Source organism: Mesocricetus auratus, unplaced genomic scaffold (assembly GCF_017639785.1).
Source record: "Mesocricetus auratus isolate SY011 unplaced genomic scaffold, BCM_Maur_2.0 Super-Scaffold_15014, whole genome shotgun sequence".
In the NCBI taxonomy this organism is placed as follows: Eukaryota; Metazoa; Chordata; class Mammalia; order Rodentia; family Cricetidae; genus Mesocricetus; species Mesocricetus auratus.
In genome coordinates, this window is record NW_024429186.1 from 75,139,846 (window position 1) to 75,155,691 (window position 15,846).

At 43.9% G+C, this 15,846-nt stretch overlaps 1 protein-coding gene across 1 annotated transcript in view; it reads left to right on the plus strand.

Annotated features, from left to right (window-relative positions):
• Nucleotides 1-15,846, plus strand: part of Scin (scinderin) — an 81,854-nt gene that overhangs the window by 13,458 nt on the left and 52,550 nt on the right. The window contains exon 4 of the mRNA XM_040743208.1: nt 15,538-15,687. Within this exon, the coding sequence (XP_040599142.1) occupies nt 15,538-15,687 (150 nt within the window). The remainder of the gene's footprint in view (nt 1-15,537; nt 15,688-15,846) is intronic.

The following is a 15,846-nucleotide window of genomic DNA, read 5'->3' on the forward strand; positions in this document are numbered from 1 at the left end:
CCAAGCAGTGTCAATAATGGGTTTCATCTTGAGGGTGGGCCTTAAGTCACTTCAGATATTGGTTGGTTACTCTCACAAGCTTTGTGCTGCTATTGCCCTTGTGTATTTTGCAGGCGGGACAGCACTGTAGATCAAAGGGTTCGTAGCTGGGTTGGTGTTTGCCTTTCTTCTTTGGTAGCTTGTAGAGTACCTTCCTGTAATGAAGACCCTAGAACATAGGCGTGAAGGTTCCGTGTAGGCACCAGTTTGATGTCTCCATGTTCCGTGAGTTGTCTGGGTGCTGTCTTCAGCAACGGGGCCTTGCTGTCAGTTTGTGGAGGGAAACCTATTGTCTTGGCAACAGCCTGGGTTATTTGGGGATTTCTGTGGGACCCCTTTGGACCACAACTCAGTTGGTAGCTTTGTTTGATGACAAGTGATGGCCATCTGGGACTCTGTCTTCCTCATTATTTGGAGACTTCATTAGTATTGTCTTCATAAATTTTAGCAAGTTTCCACTGAACTAGGTTTCCATATCACCCCTCAATTCTAGGTGTCTCTCCTGTATTCCCTATGCCAACTCTACCCCTTCTCCCCCACCTGATTATTCCATCCTGCCCATAGTCCTCCCATAAAGTCTACTCTATTTCCCCCTTCTAGAGAGATACATGTGTCCCCCTAAGTCCCTCTATACTTAACCTCTCTGGGTGTATGAATTGTAGCTTGGTTATAATTTGCTTAATGGCTAATATTCACATAGAAGTGAATATATATCATATTTCTCTTTCTTAGTCTACATACCATATTTATCTTTCTATGTCTGAGTTACTTCACTCAGGATGATTTTTTTTCTGGTTCCATGAATTTGCCTGAAATTTTCATTTTTTTTAAAACAGTGGAGTAATATTCCATGTACCACACTTATTTTTATCTATTCTTCTACTGAGGTTGTTTCCAGTTTCTGGCTATTATGAATAAAGCTGTTATGAACATAATTGAGCAAGGGTTCTTGTGGTACTATGGATCTTTGTTTGGGCATATGCCCCAAGATGGTACAGCTTGGTCTTGAGGTAGACTGATTCTCATCTTTCTTAGGAACTGCCACACTGATTTCCACAATGGCTCTGTAAGTTTGCACTCCCACCAGCAATGGATGAGTGTTCCCCTTATTCCATATTCTTGCCAGCACGAGCTGCCACTTGTGTTTTTTATCTTAGCTACTCTAACAGGTATAGATGGGATCTCAAAGTCTTTTTGGCTGTTGTTTTCAAGACAGGGTTCTTTGTAGCTTTGGAACCTGTCTTGGAACTTGCTCTGTAGACCAGGTTAGCTTCAAACTCACAGAGATCCACCTGTCTCTGGCTCCCAAGTGCTGTCAAAGTCATTTTGATTGCATTTCCCTGATGGCTAAACATGTTGAACATTTCTTTAAATGTTTCTCAGCTAGTTAAGTTTCCTCTATTGAAAATTCTTTGTTTAGATCTGTACCTCATTTTTAAAATTAGTCTATTTTTATAGTTATGAGTTCTTTTTATATTTTGAATGCTAGTCCTCTATCTGATGTGGAGTTAGTAAAAATATTTTTCCATTCTGTGGGCTGCCACTTTGTCTGAATAATGGTATCCTTTGCCTTACATAAGCTTTTTTTGCTTAATGGTTCCATTTATTAATTGTTGATCTTAGTGCCTATGCTAATAGTGTTCTGTTCAGGAAGTTGTCTCCTATACAGATGCATTCATGGCTATTCCCCACTTTCTCTTCTATCAAGTTCAGTGTATCTGATTTTATGTTGAGGTCTTTGATCCACTTGGACTTGAATTTTGTGCAGGGTGACAAGTATGTATCTATTTGTATTCTTCTACATGTACACGTCTAGTTAGACTAGCACCATTCATTGAAGATGCTGTCTTTTTCCAGTATGTATTTCTGGCTACTTTATAAAAAAATTAGGTGTCTATATGTATGTGGATTTATGACAGGGTCTTTAATTCAATTCCATTAATCAATGTTTCTGATTTTGTGCCAGTACTATGCTGTTTTTATTACTGTAGCTTGTACTACAACTTTATATTGGAGAAAGTGATACCTCTAGAACTTCTTTTATTATTCAGGATTATTTTGGCTGCCCTTGTGTGTGTGTGTGTGTGTGTGTTTCCATGTGAAGCTGAAAATTGCTCTTTCAAGATCTTTGAAGAATTGTGTTTTAGTTTTGATGGGGATTTAATTGAATCTGTAGATTGCTTTGAGTAAGATGGCTACTCCTTCATTACCAACAAAAATAAAAAGTAAAAGTTCAAAGGCATCATTAAGCCATATAGTCCTTCAAATCTGTGCACTTTAAAGTCTTTGTCTAAGTTTTATTTTAATATATATTTTAAGGCACTATATAAGTGTTTTGCATATGAAACGATATCATTGTCAAAGACAAGGAAGACCTCAGTTCTGGTCCAGTTATGATGGTCTCAGGTTCTCAGCTATGAAGGTGGGTATATGGTTATAGTATTTCTGCAGACCTTAATCAAGAAGCACTTTCTAGTGATGTGATTCATCGTGTTCAAAAGTTTTTGCTTTTTGAATTTGACATACTATGTGATTGCTGTACAGATGACATAATTTGTTTAATTATCAAGAATGACTTCTAATTCAGCTTTCTAACTGTCTACTCTTTGTCCTTGGGCAAATGATTAACCTCTGGAACCCTGGTTTTCTCTTGTTCCCACATCCTGTTTGGGCTTCTGATGCCCTCCCTAGCCTTCATGACTATGTTCACTCTCACCTGACACACACTCACGTCTGAGAGATAGCCGCCATCACCTCAGTTCTCTAAGGTCCTTGAAGGTATGTGCAAGTGACTCATGTTGAGTGGTGACCTCAGAGGGGACTTGGAGTGTCTGTGTCCATATCACACTCTGTCACTGCACAAAGTCACATGCTGTGTTGTGTGAGATGCATGGGGCTGAATGTCTTGAAATATTTCAGCTGCATTCGGAACCGACGATGCAAATCTGTCTGGCCAGGATTCTACTGAAAACTGTTTTCGTGTAATCGCTATTTTGTGAAACAAATACTGAGTTCCACAATGGGTTAGGCAGTCAGATGTGGCAGGCAGGTTGAGGTTCCAGTGACATGTACTTCTTCTCATAGGCAATGCCAGCCTGTGGATGTATGACCCACAAAACCTCAAAGGTTCAGTGTGTGCGTAACCCAAAGACATCTGTCTGTCCAACAACAAATTATCTTTGCTTTAAACATGTATTGCTGTTGTAAGTTGTGTGTCTGCTTGTGTGTCTATGTGTGAGTCTGTGCACTTATGCTGAGGAGGTCTAGAGAAGGCATTGAATCCCCTAGAACTGGAGATACAGATGATTGTGGGCTACCCAGTGTGGGTGTTGAGAACTGAATTGGGGTCCTCTGCAAGAGAAGTACACACTGTTAACTGCTGAGCCATTTCTCCGGCTCTCAAATTAGCCTTATTCTGTATAGTTAGTTACCTTCAGCAAAGCTCAAGTCTTCTCTGCTTTGAGGCCTCATAGATGAGATGAAGAAGCAGAGTATTCAGTTGTCTCTCATGACTCAGAAATTTCCTGCACCCTGAAGGGTACCCAGGCAGAATCCTCCTGAATCTGCAGTAAATGCCCAGGAGATCTGTGTCTGAGTCACTAACCTTTAACCCACTGACTTGTTGCTCAATGTTTCGAATGGTGATAAGATCCTGTTATCAACTTGATAACTTTATTTTGGGGTGTGGCACGGTTGGGGGAACAAAGAGGGACCTTGGACAAAATTTTTCTGAACCCTAATATTTCAATGTAGCTTTGGGCTAATTAGTCAAAGACCACTATCTGAATCAGAGGGCACAGACTTGAAGCCATTTCAGTTTAAGTTTGTTTTACCACCCAACTATGACAAATGCAAGTTAAATCCCCAAAGCTGTGGCTGAACCAAAGCCAGCTGGACCAAACTTGAGTTATATGTGCAACCCAAATCCCATTAGAAATAACGTTTGAGAAATGTAGCTTTTGTGATAAACAGTCAGTACTGCTAACATGAATTCTATGTGCCTTAGGAACACACTCTTGCGTAGGCTCTTAAGCTGTGGGGACATTCCCTAGGCTTATGGTGTCACCTGCCGAGCCTGTAATGTAAGGAGTTTAATCAGTCAGAATGAAAGTAAAGAAAATAGTGAATATTTTAGGGAATATTCCATATACTTATATTATGTCACCAGAAAATAACTTGGGATGTGGCTAGATCGTTATCAGATCCAACCCCAGAGAGGTCGAGGCAAGAGGGTCAGAGTTCAGGTTCATCCTTGTTTTCACAGTAAATCCAAGGTCAGTCTCAGCTACCCTGTTTCAAAACCAAACAAACAACAGTCACAGCAACGCACCAGGAACTACAGAATGGGAATTGGCTGGAAGGGGCGGTGTCCTCAAGGTTTGGGCTGTGAGGCTAACGTTCACCAATACCTGCTAGTCAGCCAAAAGTGGAGGACTGAGGCCCAAGGCCTCAGAGTGGGAATTCCTGCAGTGCGGCACCACCCATGGCCTTCTCTTAGATCTGTTTCCTTGTGAACTCTCTTTGCCCCCGCTCTGCAGACCATAACCGGTCACCCTCCCGCAACATCCAGCCAGTCTCTGCTTCCTTAGTCACCAGGCACCGGTCCACAGAGTCTGGTTTATTCTTGGAGACGGTTCCTGGGGTACCGTTGATGCTCCATCCTTTGGACGCTCACCACCGCGCTCTGTCCCTGGGCTGTGTGGGCGCTGTCTGTGTGCTAACCCTTCCTGCCTTCAGCTCCGCTCCTCCGCTGGCTTCCTCATCTGGCCTCCTTTGAGGCCACCCTTCCTCACCTTTCTTCGCGTGATCTGTGTGCCCACCTGCCACCAAGCAGTTTTTTTAAGTGACACCGTTTTTAATTGTCTTCTTGTTGTCACATACTCTGTTGGATCACACTCACTGCCGCGGTGATTTAGCTGTTATGTCCTGGCAAGTCTATCCCTGAGCCCAAGGTGTCTTTGACTTGCCCAGTTTTAGCGGACACATATCATGAGAGCCTTAAACTGAACAAGTTCAGAAACATCGAAATAAGTAGATAAATAAGAGAAGATACCCATCAACTTTGCTCTCCTTTCTAATCATTTCTCCTCTTGTTCTATCCTGTAACTGCCCACCAGGGCTGCAAAACGCCCAAGCCAGGAGTCATGTGATAACTCTCCCAGGATGCCCCCTTGCAGTCAATGCCTCTCCAAGTCTATTCTAGACCTGTCCATCCTTTTGTCACTATTGCTCCTCAAGACACTGTGTGGACATGATCTCTCCAGGGACAGGTCTTTGCTTCTGCAGAAGGCTTCCTTCAGCTGGGATATTTCCCTCTTCCGTGACGCCTTCCTTTCTCCTGCAGAGCTCCAATGGCATCTCATGCTCACACACACACACACACACCACAGACACTGCCTGCTTTGCAGGGCTCCAATGGCATCCCATGCTCACACACACACACACACACCACAGACACTGCCTGCTTTGCAGGGCTCCAATGGCATCTCATGCTCACACACACACCACAGACATTGCCTGCTTTGCAGGGCTCCAATGGCATCTCATGCTCACACACACACACACACCACAGACACTGCCTGCTTTGCAGGGCTCCAATGGCATCTCATGCTCACACACACACACACACCACAGACACTGCCTGCTTTGCAGGGCTCCAATGGCATCTCATGCTCACACACACACACACACCACAGACACTGCCTGCTTTGCAGGGCTCCAATGGCATCTCATGCTCACACACACACACCACAGACACTGCCTGCTTTGCAGAGTGCTGTCTGACCTCCTCTGGCCTTGTCCCAGCTTCTGTTGTGTCAGCCTTCCAAGTCCTGGGGTTGCAGTGTACCCCACGGTACGCAGCCGTGTCCATGCTTGAGCTTTGGCCTCTGCTCTTTAGACTATTTCACTTTTCAAGGGAGCCCTGCTTAGTGCTTCCCTTGCCATGACAGAGTTCTGGGCCACTTTGCCCACATCCCACCAGTGGCCTGAGCGGACCAGGCCCCACAGGCATTTCTGCTCGAATACTCAGGCTCAGGGATGACTGGATGAGTGGTGAATTTAGTCATCGCTGTGTGCCTTTAACAAAAGTACCTCAGATAGCCAAGCTGAGAAGAGTGAAGGCTTATGTCGGCTTGTGGTCTCGGTTCATGGTTGCTTGATCCCATTGCTTTGGGGCGTGTATGGGAGTATACCGTGCTGGGAATGTCTTGTTAGGGAAATGGCTTACTCAAGGCATCTGAGAAGCAACATGGGAGAGGGGGCTGAGATCTCAATATCCCCTCTAAGGGCATGCCAGTCTTTCACCACAGAACTCCTAGAGATGCCACATCTTTTGCAGGCTCTGCTGCTTCCTAATGGCATCTCAGGCTGGGATGCTTCTCCACACCATGCTATGACAAATCCAGGGAGGGCAAGGGTGCTGGGGTCTCTGCTTCCGGTCCACCTCCCTACTTCCCTTACTTCTCCTGTGCCATATTATAGTCTTGCTTAATAATTAGCAGCTGTGAGCCTGGCGGTGGTGGCGCACGCCTTTAATCCCAGCACTCCAGAGGGAGAAGCAGGCACACCTCTGTGAGTTCAAGGCCAGCCTGGTCTACAGAGGGAGTTCCAGGGCAGCCAGGACTACACATAGAGAAACCCTGTCCCAGAAAAGCAAAAACAAAAACAAAACAAAAGGGTTAGAGACTGTGGTTCCTAGTACTTTCTAGCACCTAACGCATGGCCATGCTTCTTGGTGCAAAAGCAATTCTTCTAATCATCATTCTCGCCCCAGGAGGAGGAGGCTGTGGCTCAGTGGTGCTTGACTCATATATGATGCTCTAGGTTCAACCCCTCTGCTGACAAAAAAAAAAAAAGAGTTTTTCTGGCACAATCACATATTCATTCAGGCTTTTGTCTTTGCTTTAAGTAAAAACCAAAAAGTTAGTTTAAAAAATAAAGACGGGATAAACAAGTGTCCTTTGTTCTAAACAAATTTGCCCTTACTCCAAAGGAATGCAGGGCAGGGGTTTCATAAGAGGAGAGCGCTGTGGTAAGAGGAAACGATAAGAAGAGAGATCAACTCAGTCTGGAGTCCTTACACTGTGTATGCACCCTGCAGTAAAAGCCGGAGCCAGAGGCATTGCCTGTGTGTTCAGTGGATAAGGGAGGAAAGAGGTGACTTTTGCCCTCTGGGTAGGAGGTGAGCATGCTGAAGGTACGACATGGCCAGGTTGATGAGCAGATAAGAGCTCTGGGAAGACAATGCTGCTGATGCTGGCGTTTCTACCTTGATTCTCACTCGTGCCCCCAAAGTGTCGGACCAATGCTGAGCTTGCCATTTAACCCCAAAGGGTTCCGAATTTAAAGGTTGGGGTCACATGGGTGTGGGTGATTTTTAAGCTGCTTCTCCCTGAGTTACTTTCTAAGGTGGTGTGGATGTTGAGAACCCCTTCCGGATGGGAACAGTCTGCTGGTGCTGGCCAGCTCAGGGCCATAGTCAGGAAGACTGTGTAAGTCACCTGAGCAGCTGAGTCACTGGAAATGGCCTTTGACAAAGTGTGACTGACTATAAGACTTCTTTGACTGGCCAAACACTTTCCTAGGACAGAGAACACAGCCTCACCCACTCTCTCTGGTGCTGGGACAAGAACCCCGAAGCAGTTCACCTGGTGTCTGTGGGAGGCATAGCCATCAGTGGGTGAGCCAGAATGGTCCAACTTGTTTCCTCTTTCTCAGCCTTCTTAATGCTGCAACCCTTTAATACATTTCCTCATGTTGTGGCGACCCCAACCATAAGATTATTTTTGTTGCTGCTTCATAACTGTGATTTTGCTACTGTTGTGGACCATAATGTAAATATCTGTGTTTTCTGAGGGTCTTAGGTGACCCCTGTTAAAGGGTCTCAGACCTCCCCCAAACGGGTCATGATCCACAGGTTGAGACCCACTGCTCTAGGGAACTACTGTCCATCAGTCCTGCAGGTCTTATCCTCATAGACAGCCTCAGTTCTCCTGCTACTGCCTGCTGCTTTGCCCACATTAGGATGCGGTTTCTTCTGGTCACCTCGTGTTCAGTGGCCTTGCATGTCCATTGCTCATCTTGCAGCCTTCCTTTAAAGAACGTGGGCTGATGAGAGAGAGCAGCCGGCAAAGGGGTGTGCTGCTAACCCTGGCAACCTGCACTTGGGCCCCGGGACTCACACGCAGAAGGACAGACCTAACTCCGGAAGCTATTCTCTAATCTCCTCGCCTGCGCCATGGCACACCCAGACACACACACACCCTGCCACACACAGGTACACACACACAGACACACACACAGACACACACACAGACACACTCACACACACCCAGACACCCAGATACACAGAGACACACACAGATAAATACACTCATACACCCCCACACACAGACATACACCCACACACCCAGACACACAGGTACACACACACACAGACACACCCTCCCACACACAGACACACACACACACACCCAGACACACAGGTACACACACACACAGACACACCCTCCCACACACAGACACACACACACAGACACACACTCACCCAGGCACACACACAGGTACACACACAGACACACCCTCTCACACACAGACACACACACAGACACACTCACACACACCCAGACACACAGATACACAGAGACACACACAGATACATATACTCATACACACACACACACCCACACACTCCCAGACACACCCCCCACGCAGATACACTCACATACCCCAGACACAGATACAGAGACACACACACAGACACACACACATACACTCACAACAAAGATTCACAGACGCACACACACAAACAAAATATTATTTTAAAATAAAAATAAAATAGAGACACAAACAGTGAGGTTTTAGAATAAAAGTAAAATAAATTGTATTAAAAAGAGATAAGTATACACACCATTGAATAATGGTGACTTAAGCTGGTTATAGTCTACCGATAAGCATCTTTATCTGAAAACCAAACGAGGGGAATGAGGGTGTTAGGTGTGTGGCGGTATCCCACAGATCGTTGGTTTGAGCTTGGAGAACTTCTGGACAAAAGGTATATCTTGATGGTTAACTACGTCTAAGGAGAACTGAAGTGAGGAAGAGGAGAGGCCTGGGCCACCACTCTTCCTGTGTAAACGTTTAGAATAAGTAACTTAGAAAAGAGCTCAAATGCAGTGTGGCTATGCCAACTCCGTAGTGTTGTGAGTCACACAGCCTGTTTATGCCCCTTTCAATTAGCCTCCAAGGGCATCATTGAGCACCCGTTTATTTGTGCTCTTATTTCCATGTCCCCCAGGGATGTTTGGCTGCCCTTTGATGTCTTACTTATTAACTTTGACCACGAAGTTGAGAGGAAAATTTTGAGACGCTGGTTGTATAGATGAGTAATAGGCCTCCCCTCCTCAAATGTGTTTCTGTAATGGTCATGTGTTTGCTTCTATTTCTGGTTACTCATGGGTCAGACTAATTGCCAATAATAGGTTGTCTTTCTGTCCTTATTTCTTCCTTTCCCAGTTATGCAGAAGAATTTGTTTTCCTTTCACAGCTCGGATGGTAAAAGTCACCGATAGCTTTGTGAACTACTGGGGGGTATGATTAGGGAATGTGTATATCAAGAACTAAAAATGTAAGCAAATTTCATTCCAAACTGTGTGGATGCGTTCATGTATACAGAGACGTCTTTAATATTCTGTGTCCAAAGAAATACCACATCTAGTATTTGCTAAATGCCTTCGGGTTTTAGAAGGCAAAACAGTTGCCTCTGAAACCATGTTTACTTTACAATTTTCAGGGCCCAGTGCACTCAAATTGATGGAAGTTTTTTCCCTTAACTCCTGTGGAAGCATTACAAACAAAATGATTTAGATTATAGAAGACATTTTTGTTGTAATGGCACATTCTATACTATCATGTCTTCTGGACTTTTTTCCCTAATAGTTCTAGACAGAATTGCCTTTGATGCAAATCTAGAAAACAGATCAAGTTGAGTTTTAGGAGAGTTTACCCAAGCATGGTGCCAACTGAATACAAAGTTTCTCTGTGTGGAAAAGCTAAGGAGTCTTACTTCTACCTCTGAATAGAGTGAGTGTTGGCCAGCGGGGTTTATTAATAGCACTGTCCACTCTGTTTCCACAAGCAAAGGCTCTGTGGAATGAAACACCCTAGACACAGCCTCATCCAGTGTTTAATCATATGGTAAAGTATACACTGTTTTTATGAAAGGGATTGCTACAGTTCTGTTTACACTTTTATTTATTTATTTTTAGTTTCCTCTTTATTGATCCTTGGTGTGTTTCACATCATGCATCTCAACCCCACTCATTTCCTGTCCCCTTAGTATTTGCCCTCTGCCTGTGCAAACTGCCCCCACCCCACATAAAATAAAATTTAAGAGAAAAAAAGGAAAAAAATCATCATGGAAGCTGTAGTGTGGTACAGTGAGTATCATAGTAAACCCCTTTGTCCACATATCTTTACTTGCAAACTTCTGGTCTCTGCTACCCTATCGATGCTGGGACCCCGCTGAGACTCCTTTGGGAAATTGTTGCCCTGTGTCATGGAGACTCTGCAGCTTTGGGTCTGCAGAACCGGTCTCTTCACACGCTCCCACAGACCACAGATGGGGTAGATGCTGGCGTGGACCAACTCATAACCCTGGTTCTGGGTCTGGGTAGTTTCAGGGTTGTTCAGCCTGCCAGCTCTCCCCTGGCCTCCCTTAGAGTGAGCTCTCCAGCATTGCCCGAGCTCGTTCACCCCTGAGAGCCATGAGCAAGGGGCGGGGCCAGTTCGGCTGCTTTCACGCCCTCAGGGCCGGCTCTGCGGTGTGGCCCAGGTGAAGCGCAGGAGCCACGCGGTGAGCACTGCAGCGGGTGAGGGCCAGGGCCAGCTCTTCCTCTCCTACGACCTCAGGGCCAGCTCTCCCACCTGCCACAGGCAGCAAGGGGGCGGGGCATCTCTCCCCCATCCACACCACCATGTAGCAGATGGGGGCAGGGCCGTATCTCCCATGCTTATGTTCTAGGAGCAGGTTCACCCATAGCCCTGTCAGCATTCAGGAAAGTGGGCTCTTCCACTCAAGGGCCTGGACAACACCATAGAGCTGGCCCTGCTGGTGGAGGGGCAGGTGAGCCGGCCCTGAGGGTGTGAGCGTGGGAGAGCTGGCCACACCCACTTCGTCTGCCACGTGGTGAGGGTCAAGGGCAGATGCTCCTCCTCCTCCTCCCCAGGCTCCCCCGCCAGCTCCTCATCCCCCGCCTCCCCGACTCTACCCACTCCCATCCCTGCCACCTGTGATGGGAGACGGAGCTGACTCTCCTCCTTACCAGCTGGCTCTGCACCTTGCCTGGGCAGCACAGCGGAGCTGTTTACACTTTTAAAGCAAGCTTAACTTGTTACTGCCAACAGTCAGTTATTTGCATATCAATTGTGGCTCTTCGAACGGTTCTGCCCCCTTTTACAACTGAAAACCAAGTCTAGTAAGAAAATATGTCACTTGCCTATAAATAATATATGATAAAAATCATAAACAGTAAACGTAACACACAATCTACTTTCATGCCAAACTAAAGTTGTTAGTTTTTGCAATTTTAGTTGCTTAGTCATTTTGAAACTCAAAGGAGAACGTCACTTAAAACTCTTATTGTTCTAAATATGAGTAATGCTTACTTTCCCCCCTAATTTGAACATAGATGCTGGTCTCTCTATGCAATAGTGAGGAATATTTTATACAACTGATAATTGATTTTACTTGTCAATTGATATGCACATGAAAAGCTCCATCCAAAAATATAGATAACATTTTGGAATCCATAGACTATTATACAATTTTATTATAAATAATAATGTTCATGGAATTATCATTATCTATTTTTTACCTAGGTTTCCATAAGGCTTTACAGGTGGTACAATTACGATTTTATGTAAATCTCTGAAATAGAAAAGAGGTCATTTATACAAAGGAGATGATGAGAATATAAACATAAGTTAGATGATTATGTAACTATGGAGAAAATCTGTTATGAAAGTTACTAATTAATCTGAGAAACCTGGAGAGTTAATCATGAAGCACTTACCCTGCTTTACTGTATTATAAAATAATCATCACTCAAGCTGACTTTCTCACATCTACTATGAAAGGAATTATTTGCAGACTGTCATCGACTTGCTTAGGGAAATGACCTAAGACCTTGGCTTGCACTTGGCAGAGTGGTGAGCTGGGCTCCATGTATGTATTGTTTGCCCAAAATGACCCACAGTTGTTTTGATGCTATTGAGTTCTTCCAGGGAACTCTCAACACATTTTCTCAGCGAGCCTCTCAGGGGAGGGCTTTCTGTGAAGGCTGTCTGGCAGCAGACCCAATAGTTAAACATGTTTCTAATATCAGAAATTTCTATGTTTTTATGCTACAGAATGATTCAGACATGAACTGTGATAGCAAAAGAAACTGTCATCTCTCTATGTATCTCTATTCTTTGAAATGTCCTCTCTGCTTCATTGGTCTGAATTCTCAGTGACTAATAGTCATTGGAAACTGTGTGTTTTCATGTATTCTAATGGCTGACGTTGGCGTGGAATTCAAGTGGTTTTGCATGCCTCAAACGCCAGTGTGCAGATCTGGAAAAGGGGCTAGAGAGGAAATAAGAGGAATATACCACCCTATTAGCAATGTGAAAGAGATGTATCTTGATCATATTGAGTAATGAAATCATATCCTAGAATAAAATGGAATAGAAGACACAGTTCTTTGTATTTCTTATCAAAGTTTGAGTTGCTAATAGGTATGCCTTGTTCTTAAAGAGCACTAAGGATTAAGTCATCTGGGAACACGATAAAAAGGAGGGTAAGAAAGAGTCACAGCCCATGTTGTTCAAAGCTTGCCCCAGTACCCACAAGAAAGCTTGTGTTGTTTTAGTGCACTGCTTGTGAGTGATGAAATGACTCTGGAGTGAAGATACCGTACAGTGCGAGCGTGCTTTCATTTTGTACACACACACACACACACACACACACACACACACACACACCACACGTTTAGAATCTGCAAACGCAATGTCACGTATCAAAGAGTGACTGCCCAGACCCTCCTCGCTGGCACTTAATCATCCCTCACACTTAGCTACCGCGGTAACTACCTCGCCACAGTTTACCAGGTGAGACCTGGAGAAATTGAAAAACAATGGTGGTGCAAATGTTGGCGCAGGTGTCTCTCTACACACGATCCTGCTAGTTTTGTCCTAATTACCCCTCTCTCTCCGGAGTCGGCCTCACACAGAGCTCCGGTAAACGAACTGGACAGCGGTGGCTTTCTCTGTAGCCAGCCATGCCTCCACAGCACTTAAAGCTAGGAGGCCTCCTTAAACACCTTTCTCGGTAGCCGGTGCAGAGTTCTGGCTCTGCTTAACTCCGTTATTCCGTGGCGGCTTTATTTTACTCTTCATAGCTTACCGGAGTGTTTCCCGCACCGTATTTAAACGCCCCCAGTTTCCGTTCCATGATGAGGACTCTCTGAAAGTTCTGTTGGGCAGTTCCGCAGCAATCCCTCCCTGAATGCGTTTCCTGTGCCATCGCAGCCGTAGAAACTCGTGATACTAGAAGCATGGTGGATGATTTGCTCTCCTGCCAGACTACCCTCACAGGGGGCTCCTGTAGGTTTCTGTCACCCAAATAATGGGTGATGATTCGGACCCCTCTCCTAGACTGGGTGCCTGGAAAATGACTAGTTTCTTCCCTTTGCCGAGCCACTTTTGATAAAATGTTTTCACCTTAGAAATCAAGGGAGTATGGGAGGGCTTGGAGGGAGAAAAGGGAAGGGGGAAGTGATGGAAATGTATTATAATCTTAAAAAACAAAATAGTTACAAAAGTCTTCATTTTACAGTCTTTATATTTTACATAATATACTGTTGTGTGTATTATGACCACTGTCGTCAAACTTAAATTTGTAATGTTTCAGCCTAAATAACACGTAATATAATCTCTGTGATACAACAAATGACTTTTCCTACTTCTCGGTATTTCTGTGTTGAGTAATTTTAGGCCAGACAGTGGTAGTGCTTGCCTTTAATCCCTGCACTGTGGACGCAGAGGCAGGCGGATCTCTTTGAGTTCCAGGCTAGCCTGGTCTACAGAGTGAGTTCCAGGACAGCCAGGGCTACACAGAGAAACCCTGTCTTAAAAAAAAAAAATTAGTGGTTCAGCATCCAGCTCTTTCTATGTGTCTTAATCTAAATATCGTATCCTGTTATGGAATATTTAATATCTTTGTAATGCCTCACTAACATAACATAGTGGTCACAATTCTTGTCCAGGTAACTTTTTCTTGTTTTGTGGATAGTTATTAAAATGAATTATTATTGTCATTAGCTCTTTTCATGGCTTTTGATAAGAATTGTTGAGTGATTTTTACATATCTTAGTTTCTTAGATTTAATCATTCAATAATATATACCTATCTAAATAAAGTTCCATGTTGTATGGGATTATATATACACATGTGTGTGTGCATGTATATATATAATTTGTATTGGCTAATTAAAATGAATGAACAAGTGAATAAATTCTTCAATGAAAATGATATATAAAATTTATGAGCATCAAAGTCAACACTTTAACAGATTTTGGCTATCTTTCTGAAATAAGGTACTTAGAAATTTCGATCTAAGTAATCTATATAAATTTACTTTTATAAATTATACTTAATAGATAAGCATAAAAGCTTGATGATATATATCTACAGTTTTCATTTAAATGCTTTCTTTATAATGCCATCAAAGCAATAAGATGCAGATAAATACAGAAACCTTTGCATACCTTATTAGTAGCTGACTCTACTTTTCTTCTTAAAAATGTAACATTTATATGTATTCTTGGAGGGTTTCATACATGCATGCAACACATTTTGATTACTCTCATTCCCCTCCCTCAGCAACTCCGGGATCACTCCCCATGTCCCCTCCCATCTTCATATATATATATATATATATGTATATATGTATATTCCACTGAATGTAGTTAGTGCTGCCCTTATACACATGGGTGTGGCACACTGGACACAACCCTAAAGAAAACAGACTTTCTCTTCTGGCAGCTACCAGCTGTTGGTGGCTCCTCAAGTAGGTGTGGGGGCCGTGTATTCCTTCTGAATCCATGCTGGAATTTTGAGTGTGTTTATCTTGTGCAGATGTTATGCAAGCAGTTGACCTTTGGCTTTTAAAATCTTTCCACTCCCTTCTCCCTCTATGTTCTCTGAGCTATTGTCAAAGAGTGTGTGACACTGGTGTTTGATTTGTGGCTGAGCACTCTGCAGACATGGATTCTCTGCACTGTGACAAATGTGTTTCTACTAACCGCCATCCTTTGCTTATCTATTATGTATAACATTATTACCATATCTCTGTATTTTTATTAAACTATTTTTATTAACCACAGTGAGTTTCATACTAAGGCTGAAAGTCTTCTACATATATTTCAGATAAAAAGATCTGCCTTTTTCTTTTAGGAAATTTACCAGTGGTGTGGTTCCTCATGCAACAAATATGAGCGTCTGAAAGCCAGCCAGGTTGCCACTGGCATTCGGGACAATGAAAGGAAGGGAAGATCTCAGCTCATTGTGGTGGAAGAAGGAAGTGAGCCTTCGGAGCTTATGAAGGTATTGTGATTTGTGTGGTGAAAAGCGTCAGTCATATGTAAGGGAGGGAGAGTGTGTGTGTGTGTGTGTGTGTGTGTGTGAATGTGTGTGAGAGTGAGTGTGTGATAGTGTGAGAATGAGTGAGTGTGTGAAAGTGTGTATATAACAGTGTGTAAGTGT